Here is a 21,482-nt window from a genome sequence, read left to right on the forward strand (position 1 = left end):
TCGAAAGAGCCGGTACAGACTCGATGGGCCGAATGGCGGCCTCCTGTGCTGTACTATTCTATGATGGCGTGTTCAGTTTTGATTGCTCTACTTTGGGAAGGATGGATTGGCCTTGGGGAAAGACCAGCAATGATTCACCTGGATGATACCTGGGATAAAGGGACTCTTATGATGAGACCCTGGATAAACTTGGATGTTGAGGTCTTGAGGTGTTTGAATTAATGAAATATTTGACAATGGATAGGAATGACTCCTTTTGCAGGATAATCCCAAACGGGGGGAATTCAGGCTAAGCTGTTTAAAAGTGAATCCAGGAGAAACCTCTTCACAAAAAGGTTGTGAGAATATGGAACACACTGCCATAGATGCTTTCTATTGAGAGGCCTAAAACAGTAATAGATACTTGGGAAGAAAGAGCTTTAAGGGATATGGAAAAATGGTGGGAAATTGGGATTAAATCGATCGAACTGCTGAGGTTAACAAGACGGCAGAATAACCCTGATGGGTCGAATGCTGCCTCTTGTTTGACTTTTGAAGGTATGAAACGTGGTATCATGGAGCGGATGTAGGGATGCTGAGTTTTCATATTTCCCTTTATAACAGTTAGGATTATATAATTGAGTGTCGTATTGTGTACTACTCTCCAGTTCTGCCCATGCCACGGAGCTATCTCTGACATAAATCCTGGGCAAAGGAGCGCCAAAAGTGGAACTGATCCTGAAGCCTGGTTACCATGGCATCCACCACATCAATGCTTCTTTTCAATTGGAAAGTAGTTCACTGAAGTTCTGCATTTTGCCATGGTTTTCTATCTGTTAAACAGTAACTGAGGCATTGCAGGATTGAACGTCACGCCAGTACAGCACCAGGTTTATTCCAGTTGTGAAGAAGACTTTGTCATGGACTGGTCAGAACTGTATGTGGACTATGGGCCAGCCCCATTCATGAGCTGATCTCAGTCAGCTGGGGTGGACTATTAAGGCATACAGGATTGATTTGATAATTCTAATTGTAGTCATTGCTGCAACTCCATTCTGCAAATCTCTATATAATATCAGTAACTCTGTTCCAAATATGTACATTACATATATTCTTTAGTGTAACACTCTAGAGTATAGCGTATAACAGAATGCATTGTTTATGGCACCAGTTCAATAGAAACCGCACATGTGAAATGCTGCCCTCGCTCTAACCTAAGATGAAGGGTGTGTTATATTTATATAACTTGTATCCTGAGGATGTGCTCTGCAGTCATGCTGGAAACTTTTGAAAGTCTGGAACTACAAGGTCATGTACAACTTGGTAATTTAATGTCACATTTCCAGTGACTAGTACATGGAGGTTTTTTAATGCATTGTTTTTCTGGAATGATAAAATGTACGAACACAGGTTATTTAAACACTGGGTTCAGAAATGCACTGTGTGTTCCAATAAACAGCTTGGTACAGCTGGCCTGCACATCAATGGTGCTGTATTTGATTTGGAAATGAGAGCCTTGAACTCAAACTATTTGCACTTGAAATAAAATGTCAAAGAAATTTCCTTTTAATTGTATGAAAAATAGTTTTTAAGTATTGCTGAATGCAAGTAGATCATGTTATGAAACCTTTTTCATTTCTGTTCAGAATTTCATGGGATAAGCCTGATGAGTTGTGTGGGGATTGTCTAATTAGTTTTCCAGTCAGTTTGCATTGTAGACTTCATGTTGCTTTCGGCTAAGTGTTTGTACTGCTCTGGGCTGAATATGATCTTCTGAAGCCCACACCTATCCTACGGTCTCCACCCACATCTGTGCCCTGAGGTTGGCTTTAGACCTTTTGGCTGAACTTGGAACCACGTACCACCGCAGACTCCTGGCCACAAACTCTGTCCACCATTCCCAGGAATCCACCAAACGGACATTCGTATCTTTCTGTGCCTGAAGTTTAACTGTTGCTAGTAGTACCATAGAAGTTTAAAGCACCGAAGATGATCATTCGGCCATTGTGTCTATGCTGGTTCTATGCTAGATCAATCCAAAATGAATCCCACTGCCCCGTACTCGCCATAGCTCTGTATGTTCCTCTGCTTCAAATATTTATTCAATTTTTCCTTACAAGATGTAATGGTATCTATCTATCTATCAGTGCAGTTAAGATAACGAGTTATTACACCCTCCCTTAATGTCTGAGTTATATTAGGCTGACTGACCTATCCATAACTAGAGTACATCATGAAATGCTGGATCATGACTGCCTGCATCAATACTGTTACTGATGAGCAGACTCTAAACTACTGTTAATGAGATTAAGTGTGAAGTGATGCAGAAACAATGAGTGTGCAACATTTGACTCTTGTTATTGAAGTTGTGTAAGAGAAAGCAAGAACTTGCATTTATATAATGCCTTTCACATGCTCAGGATGCCCCAAAGCACTTCATGGACAAAGAATTTGTTTTGAAGTACAGTCACTTATTTTGTAAGTAAGCACGGCAGCCAGTTTGCGTACAGCAAGGTCCCACAGTATAGTGAGATGAATAGTGGTGATGTTGGTCAAGGGATGAATGTTGGCCAGTGCATAGGGAAAGCACCCTGCACTTCAGAAGTGTCATGGGGTCGTTTGTGCCCAACTGAATGGACAATGGGGACCTCAGTTTGACATCTCATCTGAAAGACGGCACCTCTAACAGTGTAGCACTTCTTGATTACTGAATTGAAGCATCAGCCTAGATTACGTGCTGAAGTTATGGAGTGGGGTTTGAACCCACAAGCTGAAAACTCAGCTGAGCATGCTACCACTGAGTCAAGGTGACACTTGCAAAGAGATTGACTGATAAGGTAAATGAAAGGTAGTAATAAGTAGCTCAGTATCAACATTTGCAGATGATACCAAACTGAGGGGGTATAGCTAATACTGAGCAAGAATGCAACATAATACAAGAAGACACTAATAAACTTGCAGACAGTTAAGTGGCAAATGAACTTTAACATAGTATAAACGTGAGGTGATGCACTTTGTTAGGAAAAATGGAAACATCACCTACACCTTAGAAAATAAGAAACTGAATGGGGTAGAAGAGCAAGGTGATCTAGGGATACAGGTGAACAAATCATTAAAAGCAGCATCACAGATCAGGAAAGCTTTTAAAAATGCTAATAAAGCACTGGGATTTATTTCCAGGGGTATCGAATTCAAAATTATGAAGTTGTTAAACTTGTATAAACTAGTCAGGCCGCACTTGGAGTGCTGTGCACAGTTCTGGTCTCCGTACTATAAAAAGGATATAGAAGCAATGGAGAAAGTGCAAAAAAGATTTACAAGGATGGTACGAGAACTGAGAGATTACAGCTGTCAGGAAAGATTGAACAGGGTGAGGCTTTTATTTCTTTAGAAAAGAGAAGACTTGGAGGTGACTTAATAGAGATCTTTAAAATTGTGAATGGGTTGGACAGAGTAGATGTGGAGAGAATGTTTCCACTTGTGGGAGAATCCCAAACTAGCGGCCATAAATACAAGATAGTTACTAATAAATCCAGTAGGGAAATGATGAGAAATTTGTCGACTGAGTGGTTAGAATGTGGAACTCACTACCACAGGAAGTGTTTGAGGTAAATAGCTTAGATGTTTTCAGAAGGAAACTAGAAGAGTACATGAGAGAAATGGGAATAGAAAGATAGGCTGAAAGGCTATGATGAGGCAGAATGGGAGGAGACTCGTGTGGAGTATAAACGCCAGCACAGACTCGTTGGGCCGAATGGCCTGTTTCGTGCTATGTAATTCTATGTAAGTAACAAAAATGTAAAATCTGACCGTATGGGTGCCTGTGTGCGTATGGGTGCCCGTGTGCATATGGGTGTGTATGTGTGCCCGTGTGCGTATGGGTGCCCGTGTGCATATGGGTGCGTATGGGTGCCCGTGTGCGTATGGGTGCGTATGGGCGCCCGTGTGCGTATGCACCAGTGGAAGTGCTGTTTCATGTACAGCTAGGTTTCATGTCTGGTCCCCCATCTCCCTCCCCTACCAAAAATGCACAAGTTAGCACTAAGCCAGCATAGAAAAGTTTCACAGTCATGTCATTTAAAACCACAATTGACTGCTGGGTGTTGAGCACCAAGAAGCTGGTAATTTTGTAAATTGCAGAAAAATGTGTCTCTGGCTCTGTTAGAGGTATGTGGAGACTCCGTGACAGCACAGAATGTGAAAATCAGATCTTTAATGCTTTAATTGAGGGTCTCAGGAGATAGTCAGCTCTACACTGAGTGCTGTCTATTGTACTCCTTGTATAAAAGCATTGTAGCAGAGCATATGATGAATAGGATGCTGCTGACATCTTGGAGCCCTGTGTCATTGATTAGCACAACTTGACTTTGTCTGAAATGAAATCAACTTTAAAATTTTGACTGCAGAAATATTTGACAACATTTATTGCCCACCCCTAATTGCCCTTAACTGAGTGGCTAGGCCATTTCAGAGAGCAGTTAAGAGTCAACCACATTGCTGTGTGTCTGGAGTCACATATAGGCCAGACTGGGTAAGGATGGCAGATTTTTTTCCCCCTAAAGGACCAGATGGGTTTTAATGACAATCCAGTAGTTTCATGGTCACCATACTGATCCTAGCTTTTTATTCCAGATTAATTTATTAACTGAATTTAAATTCCCCAGCTGCCTTGGTGGGATTTGAACTCATGTCTCCGGATCATTAGTCCCGGTGTCTGGATTACTAGCCTGCGGGGCTTCAGATTTGGATGTGATCTTTACGATTGCAGCCAAGGAACCCTTGGGTTTCTAATGAGCTGAAGTGGCTTTTGAAAGCTGTTGAGGTTAGATTCCAGCTTTACTGCAATCCAATATTAAACGCCAGAGCTCTCTACCCATACAATCTGGTAGGTCTTCCAGAAAGCATAAGATAAAGTAAATGAATCTAGTATCTAATTGTATCCTCATGTTACAGCAATATTGAATAAGTGACATGAATATATATGTTTGTGTGGTTCCAGTTTGGTGGTGATCCTATTATTTACTGTATTGAGGGCCTTCGTCCCTTTGGTCTATAACATGAAAGTGCCCCCTTCCCTCAGCAGCTGGGATATAGGAGCAGGAGGTGTTTTAGCACCAGCTAGTGGCAGGAAATCTGCAACTACTCAGTAATTGGAACTCTGCACATAGAGAAATTCATACTGTAGATGTTTACCTAAAGGGAAGGGCTTGCATTTATATTGCTTTTCATGACCTCCGGACACCCCAAAGTGCTTTACAGCCAATGAAGTACTTTTGATGTGTAGTTTTAGGCAGTTTCAGCTGTAAATGTTAACTAAATCCATCGCAAAAATTGTGACATGGAAATAAGGTCTGTTGACAGCACGTGTGCGTCCTCAGCAAAATCTTTAATAATATTGATCTCCTGTGAATGAAAACTTAAGTATAATCTTCAGGTGAAGTGGGGTTATAGGGCAGGGGGGTAGTTGGACCAGGTCATGGAGACGTAATTCAGCCAGCATTTTAAAGTCACGCGTTTTCTCCTTCCTGTTGCCTAACACAAACTTTGATTATTTTAATTATTTATAGTTAAATAGAAAAACTTAAGAGTCGTTTGCAAAGCAGAGAAAGAGATTTGGTTGGAATGGAGGAGTTTCTCTGAAGTAGGGGCTAAAGGGCTGGGAGAAGCAGAACTGATGTGCTACAGCGCCACCACTGGCGGGAGGTGTAGTTATGTGACAGGTTTACATACAGTTTCCATTGCAAATAGGACAAGTTAGAATGGAAAAGTTGACTCAAAAGGATGACCAAAATATGAATGCAGGAAGTAAGATTTATTTAATATACTACTGATATAGATATATATTAAATACACTGGATGTTTCCGGTGTTGTCTAACCAATATCTGCATTACTTTCCAGGTTCATGCCTACATCATCAGTTACTTAAAGAGGGAGATGCCAGCTGTGTTTGGGAAAGACCTAAAGAAAAAGGAAATGATAAGTCGACTTCCAGAGATATATGTAATCCTCCAGCAGGAACACAATATCTCTGCTGGTGATTTTCCCAACGTAAAGAAGATGCAGGTACGATAATGTAAACGGGTGCATCCAATAATTTTCCGTTTGACAAGTACAGGGCTCTGTGTAACTTTTTTTGGGATGAGGTGCTGGATGTGTGAGAGAAGGAATTGACATTGTTAGATCTAGAATGAGTTTACAGCTTTACCACAAACCAATCTCGCTATTCTGTAAAAAGAAAAAGAAATCACGTGGATCCTGATATTCCCCAGGCACACCATTTCAAACTTGTTGCGGGGGGGATTTTATGTGGGGATGTGAAATCGGAGAAAAGAGAGCAAGGGAATCACAGAATGTTTTGCGTAGGTTGTAGAAGTGGAAGACGACAAGAAACCATGGAATACTTAACTTAATTCATGGCCAAGGGAGACCTGATGATAACTCTCATGTTGAGAAAAACATTAATGCTATCTCAAGGAAATAAACTCTCTCTCCCACTGTATTATGTTTGTTGGGTTTGGTATAAACCTTGCTTTATGTGCAAGTGCATAGAAGTTATAACATGGAAACTAGCTCAACCAGTCTGTGTCGGCATTTACTCTCCACATAGTCCTAATCACATTTACCCTCCATGATCCCAGATCCATTTATCCCCTTCTCCTTCATCTGTCTATCTAATCTAATCTTGAATGTTGACATAGTTTCTGCTCCAACCACTAACCCTGGAAGTGAATTCAACAGCCTCACAACTCTGAAGTTTCTCCTGCCCTCGGTTCTAAATCTTTTACATTTAATCTTGTATTTATGGCTCCTCGTTCTAGACCCCTCAACTACTGGAAACAGTCTGCTATCAACCGTGTCCTATTCTTTCATAATTTTAAACACTATATTGCATTGCTCTGTAATCTGTGTTGTCTTCATGAAAAAAGCCCCAATTTCTCAAGTGTTTCTTCATCATAACCTCATATTCTATACCCCATGATTAAAATCTAGAATTCCATTAGTTTTTTTTTACAATTTTATTAACCTGAGGTGCTGCCTATAATGTCCTCTTTCCCTAACACCCCACCACCAACCACACACACACACACCCCTCTGCTCTTCCACAGCACAGAGCCTACTTCCATTCAGAGTATAATTACTGTTTTTTAGCAAAGAATTTAATTCCATCTACCACTTCAGCCCATTCCTCCAGAATATCAATATCCCATTGCAGCTTCCTTTGGCCTTGTAAATAATGAACTATACCTCCTATTTTGGTATCTGCAAATTTTGGTACCATTCTCTCTAGATCCATAGCAAAATCATTACTGAACACAGTGAACAGAAGTGGCCCCAGAACTGAACCCTGTGGGACATCATTACCCACTTCGAACCGCTCTAAAACTGCTCATAAATCCTACTGTTTTCTCTCTCCCAACCAACTTTTCATCCAATTTGCTATCTCCACCTAATTCTATACTCCGCAATCTTCCAGGTGGTGCCTTGGCAAAGGCTTTTCTAAAGTCCATGTACACTGCAGCCACTGCATTTCCCCTATTTACCATGCATGTCTGTGACCTTGAAGAATTCCATGAGGTTTGTCGAGCACGATTCATCCCTTTTGAAATCGGTGCTGGCTGCTTCTAATTATTTTCTCTCTATCTAGATATGTGGTAATTTCATCCTTTAATTAGAGAATCCAAAATGTTTCCCTACCACAAATGTTAAACTGACTGACCTGTACTTACTCTGGTTAGCTCTGTCACCTTTTTAAAAATGGGTATTACATTGGCCACTCTTCAGACTCTGGCACACCGCCACACTCAATAGAGCCCTAAAATATAATTTTCTAGGGCTGTAGCAATTTCCTCCCTCCTTTCCCTTAGGATCCTAGGATGTATCCCACTGAACCCTAGCTTTTGACTTCCTTTAGCTTAACTAACTTCTCTTAACATTTTTCTTTTATGCATCATAATATCACTCTCAACCACTTCAGGACAATTGTTAATCTACCTGATCTATTTTATTACTCAAATGGATCTAGCAACACCTCTACCCTTTAGAAAGGACCCATGTACACATTTTATGAATTCCATTCCCTTTCCTCCATTTACTCCCTCTCTGTCTCAGTCAGTAAGTGGATAATTAAAATCTCCCAGAACAATACATTTTTATTCCCTCTTTGCTCTGACTATAGATTGCCTCTTCAATTGCCTATCAATAATTTAGAGGTCTGTAATACACCCCTACTAATCTAACAAACCTATTTTTAATCTTTGATCTCCAACCATATTTACTGTCTGGACCTCTTTATCGTCTACATCAGCCCTTTCTACAGTCTATTCCATTTTTATATTACCACTCTGCCTCCTTCCTTATCTTTTCTATCCCTCCTAAATATTATATCCTGATATGTTTGTTTTCCATTCTTGTCCAGTTTGCAGCCAGGTTTCTGTTATTGAATCTAGACCTTCCTATAAAATAATTGCTTCCCGTCTCCTCCGTTTATTTCCCACACTCTTGTATTGCAATACATACATTTTAACTTTTTTTAATACCACTCCTTTTCCCATGATTTTTTTTGTCTAAGCTACCCTGCCTTTATTTCAGTCTTTTCCCTGTTTATATTTAGTTCATTTGATTTGATTCATCTATTCCATATTCCTCTTGCTAAATTGTTTTCTCTGAATATTATACTATTTCTCCCTTCTCTCTTACATGATCCTGGTTGGTTTATTTTACCAGCCACCCCACTTCCTAGTTTTAAAATTTCATCACTTCCCTATTTAACCATTTTGCCTGTATATTATCACCCTTCCTGTTCAGATGTAGCCCCATTGTCCCAGAACTGGTGCCAATGCCCAACAAAGTGGAATTCCTCTTCTTGACACCACACCTTTAGCCATGCATTGATTTACCTAATCTTCCTGACCTTCCCTATTCTAGCATATGGCTGGAGAAATAATCAACAGCAACTACTATAGTGCCTTTAATGTAGTAAAAATGTCTCGAGGCGCTTCACAGAACCGTTATCAAAAACACTTTCACACCGAACCACATAAAGATATCAAGACAGGTGACCAAAAGCTTGATCAAAGAGGTAGGTTTTAAGGAGCGTCTTAAAGGAGAGAGGTAGCGAGGTTTAAGGAGGGAATTCCAGAGTATGGGCCCAGGCAGCTGAAGGCATGCCTGCCAGTGGTGGATGATGAAAACCAGGGATACAGAAGAGGCCAGAATTGGAGGGGTGCAGAGAACTTGAAGGGCTGCAGGGCTGGAGGAGGTTACAGAGATAGGGAGGGATGAGAGACCATGGAGGGATTGAAAATGAGGGTGAGAATTTTAAAATCTGAGATTACCACCTGTGAGGTTTGGCTCCTAAACTCATTTCCTAATCTAAATTAATTTTGAAGGACTTCAGACTTTTCTTTACCCACATCATTGGCTCCCACATGGACCATAATAACTAGTTGCTCTCCCTTCCCTTCCACAACCTTTTCCCTTGGGAGGCAACAAAGCATCCAGGGCTTTTGGTCTGGACAGCAGATGATCATGTCAGCCCATTTAACTGTGGAATCCCCTATAACTGCTGCATTTCTAGCTGTGTTGCTAATCTCACACCATTGACCTATCTCATGTTTGTTGGGGCCATTGATAATTATTTGATGGACCTGCCCAGAGTCTTCCTTTTCCCCACATGAATCTGGAGCTTCAAATCTCAGCATTTAAGTTGCACTGGGTGCTCTTCTAACCTTTCCTTTCTACCTTTCCCTGCTCCTCAGATAGTCACCTATCTCTCCTCCTCTACTGCAGGTTCCCTATCTCTCTTTGGTGTGATTACCCTCTCAAACTCTTGCTCCAGGAACTGCTCTCTCCCTGATGTGTCTGATTGTCTCCATCTGCGTCTTGAGTTCTGAGATTTTGAGCTCGAGCAAGGTGTATTGGAGACACTTCCCACAGACGTGTTTGCTCAAGCCAACACCTGGTGCTTGAAACTCCCACATCCTGCCGAAATGAGACATACTGTCCCTTCCTGTGCAGTCATTTGTAGGTTTAGTTAGTTTGCTCTACTTCAAAGTTTATATTACCTGCATTTAATATCAGATTTAAGCAGATATTGCCTGGATGAGTGCAGTTCCAACAACACAAGAAGCTCAACACCATCCAGGACAAAGCAGCCCGCTTGATTAACACCCCATCCACCACCTTAAACATTCACTCCCTCCACCACCAGCGTACCATCTACAAGGTGCACTGCAGCAACTCACCAAGGCTTCTTCAGCAGCACCTCCCAAACCCGCGACCACTTCCAGCTAGAAGGACAAGGGCAGCAGGTGCATGGGAACACCACCACCTCCAAGTTCCCCTCCAAGTTACACACAATCCTGACTTAGAAATATATCGCCGATCCTTCATCGTCGCTGGGTCAAAATCCTGGAACTCCCTCCCTAACAGCACTGTGGGAGTACCTTCACCACACGGACTGCAGCGGTTCAAGAAGGCGGCTCAGCACCACCTTCTCGAGGGCAATTGGGGATGGGCAATAAATGCTGGCCTTGCCAGCGACGCCCACATCCCATAAACGAATATAAAAAAAAAAAGGCCCAGAAATTCCGTTCACAGGCCTCCCGCGGGCGGAGGGCTGCGACCTGGAAAAATCTGCGCCTGGACCGGAGGGCTCCCGGGAGGCGCAGAGTTCCGTTGCTGGGCCTCTCCAAACTGCCGGTGTGCAGGGCCCACGTATCCCAGAGGCGCAGGCGGTTCACAGCGTCCCTGGGATCACGTGTGCCATGGGGAGCCAATCAGAGAAGGGAATCTCCCTTCATATATTTGACAGGAAGGCCTGTCAAATATATGAAGAGATCACCCCCAAAACATAGTAAAACTTTAAATAATTTTTTTTTTTAAATCACATTTTTAAAATGACTTTAAATTACAAAAAATTAAGTATTTTAAACAAAAATTTTATTTTTTTGAAAAAAATAATTAAAGTTTTTAATGGAGCTAAACATAAACTTACTTTTCTTGAAAGTATTTTTAAATGATAAATCAGTGGGAATTTTTTTTTAATTACTTTTTTTCAACTCTTATCCTGATAAAAGCAGGCCTTATGCCTGCTTTTACCAGGCGCAAGAATTGTAAGTGTTTTCTGCGGGCGGAGGCACTCCAAAAAACGGAACTCTCCACCCGCAGAGGCCCTTCTCCCGGGCAGCCGGAGGATCTGTCAAGAGCTTTCTTGACAGATCGGAAATGCCGGTTTCCAGCGCATGCGCAGTACATGCCTAAAACCGGCATTTCCGTTGGCCCTACGGGTGAGTACACAGCGCGTACCCACCCGTAGGGATCGGAATTTCTGCCTCATTGTCTTCATGATCTCTGCTTACCATAGTGATTCACGATTGAGTCAGGTGAACCTTTTCCCTTTAACAGATGATGAAACTGACTGCCAACCGAAATTCCTTTGAAATATTTAACTCTGGTGTCTTACGCCTGTGAATATCTAACTAAGTGACTCCACACAAATATTAACCATTTACAATATGTTGCCAAACTCACTGGGTGTTCCATGAAGCACTATAGTGTTGCTTCAATTCCACGCAGCACAGTAACTGTGATTCCACCATAAAGTACCTGTCTGAGCAACACAGACCGTTCCAGTCACACTGAGTAATGCATTCCATCTCGCTGGAATGTGACCAGTCCTGTTTGGCAAAAAATTTTGGTGCAAAGAATATACACTTTCTGTTTCAATAGAGAAAAAGTACTTGAGAACTAATGGGACTAAAAGGTGACAAATCCCCAGGACCTGATGGCCTATATCCTAGAGTTCTAAAAGACATAGTTGCAGAGATAGTGGATGTATTGGTTGTGGTCTTCCAAAATTCCCTAGATTCTAGAACGGTCCCAGCGGATTGGAAGGTAGCAAATGTAACCCCGCTATTCAAGAAAGGAGGAAGAGAGAAAACAGGGAACTACAGGCCAGTCATTGGGAAAATGCTGGAATTCATTATTAAGGAAGTGGTAACAGGACACTTAGAAAATCATAATGGCCCAGAAATTCGGGTCTCCACGGGTGAGTATGCACGGGGTACTCACCCGTAGGCCCGATGGAAGTGCCGGTTTCCTGCATACACTGCGCATGCGCGGGAAACTGGCACTTCTGTTCCCCTGAAAGAAGGGGTTCAGAGTTCGAACGCGTGCGCGGGAGAGGCAGCGCGTGCACATCGAACTTACGGTTTATTATGCAGGTCTTCCCGGGAGGGTAAGTCTGCAGAAGTGAGACATATAAAAAGCAGTCGCAAGGCCTGCTTTTTACAAGGTAAGTGGTGAATTAATTAAAATTAAAACATTTTTTCCACAGGTTTATTATTTTTAAATACTTTAAAGCAAGGTAAGTTTATTTTTAGCCCCGTTAGAAAATAAAATTATTTTTTTCAAAAATTTAAATTGTTTAAAATAGTTATTTAATGTAATTTATCGTTTATTTAAAAAATAAAAAAAATTTATTTGAAGATTTAGTGATGTTTTGGGGCCGTAGTATTTCTAAGTTTGACAGCCCTTCCTGTCAAACTTATGAATGAAGCATTCCCTGCTCCGATTGGCTCTCCATGGCCCACGTGATCCCAGGGGACGCATCGAACTAACTGCGCCCCTGGAATACGCAAGCACTGCGTGCCGGCAGCTGGAGCAGGCCCAGGATCGGAATTCCACGGGGGACCATAGCACAACGGCCGGTGCGCATGGTAAGTGCAGGTCGGGGGCTTACACCCACGGGAAGCCCCCGACCCGAATTTCTGGGCCATTATGATCAGGCAGAGTCAACATGGTTTTATGAAAGGAAAATCGTGTTTAACAAATGTATTAGTTTTTTGTGGTAGATAAAGAGGAACCAGTGGATGTAGTGTTTTTGGATTTCCAAAAGGTATTCGATAAGGTGCCACATAAAAGGTTGCTATACAAGATAAGGGCTCATGGGGCTGGGCGCAATATATTAGTGTGAATAGAGGATTGGTTAACAGAAAGAAAATAGAGACTAGGCATAAACTGGTCATTTTCAGGTTGGCAAGCTGTAACTAGTGGGGTGCCGCAAGAATCAGTGCTTGGGCCTCAGTTATTTACAATCTACAGTATATTAATGACTTGGATGAAGGGACAGAGTGTAATGTATCCAAGTTTTCTGATACAAAGCTAGGTGGGACAGTAACATGATTGAATTCCATATTTGCTTGAGTTCTTTGAGGAAGTAACGTACAGGGTGGATAAAGGGGAACCAGTGGACGTAGTGTATTTAGACTTCCAAAAGGCATTTGACAAGGTGCCACACGAAAGATTATTGCTCAAGATAAAAAATCACGGGATTGGGGGTAATATTCTGGCGTGGGTGGAGGATTGGCTATCTAACAGAAAGCAGAGAGTTGGGATAAATGGTTCATTCTCAGACTGGCAATCAGTAACTAGTGGTGTTTCGCAGGGGTCAGTGCTGGGTCCCCAACTCTTTACAATCTATATTAACGATTTGGAGGAGGGGACCGAGTGTAACATATCAAAGTTTGCAGATGATACTAAGATGGGAGGGAAAGTAGTGAGTGAGGAGGACATAAAAAACCTGCAAAGAGACATAGACAGGCTAAGTAAGTGGGCAGAGATTTGGCAGATGGAACACAATACTGGAAAGTGTGAGGTTATGCACTTTGGCAGGAAAAATCATAGAGCAAGTTATTATCTTAATGGCAAGAAACTGGAAAGTACTGTAGTACAAAGGGATCTGGGGGTCCTGGTGCACGAAACTCAAAAAGTTAGTATGCAGGTGCAGCAAGTGATCAAGAAGCCCAATGGAATGTTGGCTTTTATTGCTAGGGGGATAGAATATAAAAACAGGGAGGTATTGCTGCAGTTGTACAAGGTATTGGTGAGACCGCACCTGGAATACTGCATACAGTTTTGGTGTCCATACTTAAGAAAAGACATACTTGCTCTCGAGTCAGTACAAAGAAGGTTCACTCGGTTAATCCCGGGGATGAGGGGGTGGTCATATGAGAAGAGGTTGAGTAGATTGGGACTCTACTCATTGGAGTTCAGAAGAATGAGAGGCGATCTTATTGAAACATAAGATTGTGAAGGGGCTTGATCGGGTGGATGTGGTGAGGATGTTCCCAATGATGGGTGAAACTAGAACTAGGGGACATAATCTTAGAATAAGGGGCTGCTCTTTCAAAACTGAGATGAGGAGAAACTTCTTCACTCAGAGGGTGGTAGGTTTGTGGAATTTGCTGCCCCAGAAAGCTGTGGAAGCTACATCATTAAATAAATTTAAAACAGAAATAGATAGTTTCCTAGAAGTAAAGGGAATTAAGGGTTACGGGGAGCGGGCAGGAAATTGGACATGAGTCGAGGTTCGGAATGGTCATGGCCCTGTGGGTAGTGGAGCAGGCCCAAGGGCCGTGTAGCCTGGTTCTGCTCCTACTTCTTGTGTTCCAATTCTGTGTTAGATTTCAGGAGATGGTTTTATTTCTGTTCCTGGCTGGGGTGGAGATCGCCTTTACAGAAGGTAAGTACTGTAGAAAATATAGGGACAGAGTGATCTCCTGGACGAGTTTCGATCACCTAGATGGGTCGGAGAGGAATTTCCCTGATTTTTTTTCTCCCAAATTGGCCATTGGGTTTTTTATTTGGTTTTTCGCCTCTCCTGGGAGATCACATGGGTTCGGGTGGGATGGAGAGTGATAGAAGATTTGAGGTTTGGATCAGATCAGCCATGATCTTATTGAATGGTGGAGCAGGCTCGAGGGGCCGATTGGCTTACTCCTGCTCCTATTTCTTATGTTCTTATGTAAACTGTGAGGAGGACACAAAGAGCCTGCAAAGGGAATTAGACAGGTTAAGTGAGAGGGCAGTAAGGTGGCAGATGGAGTATGATGTGGGGAAATGTGAGGTTATCCACTTTGGTAGGAAGAATGGAAAAGCAGAATATTTTTTTTTTTTTTTTTTTTTTTTTTTTAAAAGGTGAGAGACTAGTAAATGTTCGTCAGCAGAGGGATTTTGGTGCCCTTGTACATGAATCACAGAAGGTAAAGCAAGCAATTAGGAAGGCAAATGGTTTTTTTTTTATTCGTTCATAGGATCTGGGCATCGCTGGCAAGACCAGCATTTATTGCCCATCTCTAATTGCCCTTGAGAAGGTGGTGGTGAGCCACCGCTGCAGTCTGTGTGGTGATGGTACTCCCACAGTGCTGTTAGGGAGGGAGTTTCAGGATTTTGACACAGTGACAATGAAGGAATGGCGGTATATTTCCAAGTCAGGATGGTGTGTGACTTGGAGGTGGTGGTGTTCCCATACACCTGCTGCCCTTGTCCTTCTAGGTGGAAGAGATTGCGGATTTGGGAGGTGCTGCCGAAGAAGCCTTGGCGAGTTGCTGCAGTGCATCTTGTAGATGGTACACACTGCAGCCACGGTACGCCGGTGGTGGAGGGAGTGAATGTTTAAGGTGGTAGATGGGGTGCCAATCAAGCGGGCTGCTTTGTCCTGGATGATGTTGAGCTTCTTGTGTTGTTGGAGCTGCACTCATCCAGGCAAGTGGAGAGTATTCCATCACACTCCTGACTTGTGCCTTGTAGACGGTGGAAAGGCTTTGGGGAGTCAGGAGGTGAGACACTCGCCGCAGAATACCCAGCCTCTGACCCGCTCTTGTTGCCGCAGTAGTTATGTGGCTGGTCCAGTTATGTTTCTGGTCAATGGTGACCCCCAGGATATTGATGGTGGGGGATTCAGCGATGGTAATGCCATTGAATGTCGAGGGGCGGTGTGTTGGCCTTTATTGTAGGGGGTTGGAGTACAAGAGTAAGGAAGTCTTACTACGATTATACAGGGCTTTGGTGAGACCACACCTGGAGTACTGTGCACAGATTTTGTCGTCTTATCTGCGGAAGGACGTTCTTACCTTCGAGGTGGTGCAACTAGATTGATCCCTGGGATGAGAGGGTTGTCCTGAGGAGAGATTGGGTAGATTGGGCCTATACTCTCCGGAGGTTAGAAGAATGAGCAGTTGATCTGATTGAAAGATATAAGATTTTGAGGGGGATTGACAGGGTAGATGCTGAGCTAATGTTTCCCTTGGCTGAAAAGTCTAGAACATAGACTCATAGAACATAGTCTCAGGATAAGGGGTCGGCCATTTAAGACTCAGATGAGGAGGAATTTCTTCACTCAGAGGGTTGTGAATCTTTGGAATTCTCTGCTCCAGAGAGCTGTGACTGCTGAGTCCTCGAGTAGATTCAAGGCTGAGATCGATCGATTTTTGGACTCTAGGGGAATCAAGGGATATGGGGATCGGGCGGGAAAGTGGAGTTGAGGCCGATGATCAGCCATGATCTGATTGAATGGCGGAGCAGGCTCAAGGGGCCGTATGGCCGACTCCTGCTCCTAATTCTTGTGTTCTTATGTTCTAATAATCAAAATGTGCATGTTGTGAGGCAGAGTCGACACCCACCAAGATGCGAGCAACTTGCACTTTGCCCACCTGTGACCCCCTCTGCTCTCCCTGGGCCATGTATAGCAGCAGTTTATCATTCACTTTATGCTTTCTGCTTCCTGATCTGGAGTTGGGGAGATTTCGGGCAGTTCCCCCATGTTTATAACATTAAGTCCGGCTGCTTTATCCTGCCAGCACCACATCCATGATTCTGCGGCTGGAAGTGGGAGCGGATTTAGTAATGTAACTTTTGGGGCCTGGGCCACCTACTCTGAAGTAATCTAATGTGCGTATAAAAGCCACTATTGTCTGATGTTAGTCGAATACTTTGTAAAACAGGCCCTGAGCTAAAATGATAACACAGTGGAGATTTGTGAATTTCTACACGACTGCAGTGCCTACTTTTGCCACTAGAGGGTATAAGTCAGAAGGTAACTATTCAGACGCATCTGTATGTGGTAAACTAATGTCCTACCACAACAGACGAGTTGGCAGCTGAAGGCAGGGGAAGCTGTGTTAGTTATCAGTCATTTGTGTAATGTTTTGGCCTTGTAACAGGTATCTGTTCAAACTGCAGGCATCCCCAGTGCTTTTGTAGGTGTTCTCGGTATCTAGGTCAGTGTGTGTGTGTATACCTGGGTCTGTGTTTTGTGGGGCAAGTATATGTGGGTCTGTGTTTACATTTGTGATCTGTATTTTATGAGAGGAGTTATGTTGAGTGAGGGGGAGGAGAGTAATGGGCCGTCTTTAGGAGTCTCATCTCATCGGCACATCTCTTGCCATTGAAATAGCCTTTAGGTCAGCACATCCCGAAATCCTGCCACATTGTGGGAAGTAGATCTGTCTTGATCGAGGTTTCGATAACGACCTGTTTAAAGAGGGGAAGGTATGAGCCAAACAGTCTGGTAGCTGACCCCTACTTTGGTGAAGAAGGAACTTGCTGTGCTTATAGTGGACACATTCAACCCAATACACGATAGCACCCAAACTCCGTAGTTGGATATTCAAACCTGTGTTTTTAAAGGAGATGATGTTGTTCAGGGCTCCTGTTTAATGTGACAATCAAATTTACATGAGATTTTAAAAATGTTACTACTGTTTTGGCCATCGCATGCCACGATTGTCAATTTATAATTAATGCCCCGGTTTACAATGACCGAGTAAGTTGTTCTGTTTACCTTGGATTTTTTACCTATCTTTTGAGATTATATTCTGTGATTCAGTCCCTTTTTTCCCCCAAATCAGTGGCCTGTATATAATGATAGTTGGAGTCACTGATTGCTGAGCATCTGTTGCAGGGATTTCATACAGGCCAATTCCCTTGAAATGGAAATCACCACATTGTCCATCAGGGAGCAGAATAGTGTGGAGACCGCCAAAGACTCTGGCCTCACACCTGTATTGGAGCCACCGTACTTACGTTCAGCGTAATATTGTGGCATCAAGGAAGCTCTTTAAAGCAGAAAGAGATTACGAAGCCCGTCTTTTCCATGGACACCAAAGACAGTTGAGTTTCACCAGTTATTGTGCAGACTTTCAACCCTGACCCCAGCAGATGTTCACCTCACCAGAGTTTGAAGGTGTGCAAGCATTGGTATTTACTGCATGTCTGGCGTTTAGAGAAATGTCTCATACTGGGAGCTGATCATGAGCGACCTTTGGCTCCTGAAATTGAAACTACCAACATTAACCTTTGTAACATGGACAGCAGCATCGGTGAGCACCAGGCGGGAGAGTTCTAGAACCTTCCTAACTCCACGTGCAGGAGACTCCATTTGCAACAATAGAACACTTGAGACTCCTGGAAAAGGGTCCCTTTGGAATGTACTGGAAACTAAGGCTAGTCAGTAATATCAGCTCCCTAAAGATGTCTGGGAGTCACAGAGTTCAGAGAGACAGGTTTGAGTTGAGCTGGTAGACCAGTGCAGTGTGGTAGATTAATTTACATTTATATATCCACAAAATGATTTCCACATTGCTCAGCTTTTCTCTGACAAAGGTAATGAGTTTAGAGAATTATTTAGGGAGGGGGAGGGTGGGGGGGGAGGCACGGGGGGTGTTTAGCGGTCAGCTGCTGCTTTGGCCTGGTACCTTGCGACTAGTTGAAGAGTGACACTGGGAGATGAGATCGTACTTCTGTTACAGGTGGAGGCTGCTGAGCGGTGCCAGAGAGAGGGGATAGCGAGGCTTAATGCAGATGTTAATGTTAGGTCTGTGTTAACAAGGGAGCGGTAATACCAGTTATGGTTATAGTGTGTAGCACTGTGTTCTCTATAGGACTGGGGCTTCTACCATTTACACTGAACTTAAATCTGTTGGATAGGTTTATTTAGAATCATAGAATGGTTACAGCACAGAAGGAGGCCATTCGGCCTGTCGAGCCCGTGCCGACTCTCCAAGCTAGTCCCACTCCCCTCTCCTTTCCCCATAGCCCTGCAAATTGTTTTCCTTCAGGTACTTCTCCAATTCCCTTTTGAAAGTCACGATTGAATCTGCCTCCACCACTTTTTAAGGCAGTGCCTTCCAGATCCTAACCACTTGCCGCGTAACCAAGTTTTTCCTCATGTCGCCTTTGGTTCTTTTGCCAATCACCTTAAATCTGTGTCCTCTGGTTCTCGACCCTTCCGCCAATGGGAACAGTTTCTCTCTATCTACTCTGTCTAGACCCCTCATGATTTTGAACACCTCTATCAAATCTCCTCTCAACCTTCTATACTCCAAGGAGAACAACCCCAGCTTCTCCAGTCTATCCACGTAACTGAAGTCCCTCATCCTTGGAATCATTCTCGTAAATCTTTTCTGCACCCTCTCTTAAGGCCTTCACATCCTTCCTAAAGTGCGGTGCCCAGAATTGGACACAATGCTTCAGTTGAGGCCAAACCAGTGTTTTATAAAGGTTCATCATAACTTCCTTGCTTTTATACTCTATACCTCTGTTTATGAAGCCCAGGATCCCGTATGCTTTCTCAACCTGCCCTGCCACCTTCAATGATTTGTGCACATATACCCCCAGGTGTCTCTGTTCCTGCACCTCCTTTAGAACCGTACCCTTTAGTTTATATTGCCTCTCCTCGTTCTTCCTACCAAAATGTATCACTTCGCACTTTCCTGCGTTAAGTTTCATCTGCCATGTGTCCGCCCATTCCACCAGCCTGTCTGTGTCTTCTTGAAGTCTATCACTATCCTCTATTTCCCACATTACAACAGTGACTCCACTTCAAATAGTACTTAATTGGCTGTAAAGCGCTTTGAGACGTCCGATGGTCGTGAAAGGCGCTATATAAATGCAAGTCGTTCTTTCTTTCTCTATTTCTCTTTCTTTCTCTCTCTTTTTTCTCACTGTTCACTATACTTCCAAGTTTTGTGTCATCTGCAGATTTTGAAATTGTGCCCTGTACTCCCAAGTCCAAACCATTAATATATATCAAGAAAAGCAGTGGTCCTAGTACCTGAATGTAAGAAATCACACAACACCAGGTTATAGTCCAACAGCTTTATTTGAAATCACAAGCTTTCGGAGCGCTGCTCCTTCTTCAGGTGAAGTGGAGAAATGCATAAAGACACAGCTTATATAGTCAGAGAATCATGTCAGATGTTTACAGGTAACCTTTCCAACTGCCATTTATCGCACCTCGGCAGAGAGATAATCACAGCAGTCAAAGGTGTGAATGGTGTCCAAACAGGTCAGTCAGGGAAACATTACATCAAAGAACAATGAGGTGGGGTCACAAGGGGTCAAATATTGCAGATGCTGGGGTCTGTATGAAAAACAAAAAAACAGACAAAAAACATTTTTTTGGCTGGAAATCACAGCAGGTCCAGCCGCATCTGTGTAGAGAGAACAAGCCAATGTCGACTCGAGTCTGGATGACCCTGCATCAGGTGGGGTTACATGTAGCGTGACATGAACCCAAGATCTCGGTTAAGGCCGTCCTCATGGGTGCGGAACTTGGCGATCAGTTTCTGCTCGACGATTTTGCGTTGTCGTGTGTCTGACTAGTACTAGTCACTGTACCTGAACAACTAGTACCTGAACAACACCACTGCATACCTTCCTCCAATCTGAAAAACAACCGTTCACCACTACTCTCTGTTTCTGTCACTCAGCCAATTCCGTATCCATGCTGCAACTGTCCCTTTTCTCCCATGGGCTTCAACTTTGCTGGTAAGCCTATTATGTGGCTCGCTCGCTCTCTTTTTCCCCCCCCCGCCCCCCCCACCCCCCAGTCGCTCGCTTTCTTTTTCCCCCCCCCGCCCCCGTCGCTCGCTCTCCTCCCCCCCCGTCGCTCGCTCTCCTCCCCCCCATCGCTCACTCTCTTTTTTCCCCCCCCCCAGTCGCTCGCTCTCCTCCCCCCAGTCGCTCGCTCTCCTCCCCCCCAGTCGCTCGCTCTCCTCCCCCCCAGTCGCTCGCTCTCCTCCCCCCCAGTCGCTCGCTCTCCTCCCCCCCAGTCGCTCGCTCTCCTCCCCCCCAGTCGCTCGCTCTCTTCCCCCCCAGTCGCTCGCTCTCTTCCCCCCCAGTCGCTCGCTCTCTTCCCCCCCAGTCGCTCGCTCTCTTCCCCCCCAGTCGCTCGCTCTCTTCCCCCCCAGTCGCTCGCTCTCTTCCCCCCCAGTCGCTCGCTCTCTTCCCCCCAGTCGCTCGCTCTCTTCCCCCCCAGTCGCTCGCTCTCTTCCCCCCCAGTCGCTCGCTCTCTTCCCCCCCAGTCGCTCGCTCTCTTCCCCCCCAGTCGCTCGCTCTCTTCCCCCCAGTCGCTCGCTCTCTTCCCCCCCAGTCGCTCGCTCTCTTCCCCCCCCAGTCGCTCGCTCTCTTCCCCCCCAGTCGCTCGCTCTCTTCCCCCCCAGTCGCTCGCTCTCTTCCCCCCCAGTCGCTCGCTCTCTTCCCCCCCAGTCGCTCGCTCTCTTCCCCCCCAGTCGCTCGCTCTCTTCCCCCCCAGTCGCTCGCTCTCTTCCCCCCCAGTCGCTCGCTCTCTTCCCCCCCAGTCGCTCGCTCTCTTCCCCCCCAGTCGCTCGCTCTCTTCCCCCCCAGTCGCTCGCTCTCTTCCCCCCCAGTCGCTCGCTCT

General features: G+C 44.3%; 1 protein-coding gene across 1 annotated transcript in view; it reads left to right on the top strand.

Moving 5' to 3' along the window:
- Window positions 1-21,482, top strand: part of LOC147109717 (EH domain-containing protein 3-like) — a 91,983-nt gene that overhangs the window by 50,626 nt on the left and 19,875 nt on the right. The window contains exon 5 of the mRNA XM_086003835.1: window positions 5,879-6,043. Within this exon, the coding sequence (XP_085859961.1) occupies window positions 5,879-6,043 (165 nt within the window). The remainder of the gene's footprint in view (window positions 1-5,878; window positions 6,044-21,482) is intronic.

Source organism: Somniosus microcephalus, chromosome 12 (genome assembly GCF_052327205.1).
Source record: "Somniosus microcephalus isolate GS21.2 chromosome 12, FLI_Smic_1.0, whole genome shotgun sequence".
In the NCBI taxonomy this organism is placed as follows: domain Eukaryota; kingdom Metazoa; phylum Chordata; class Chondrichthyes; order Squaliformes; family Somniosidae; genus Somniosus; species Somniosus microcephalus.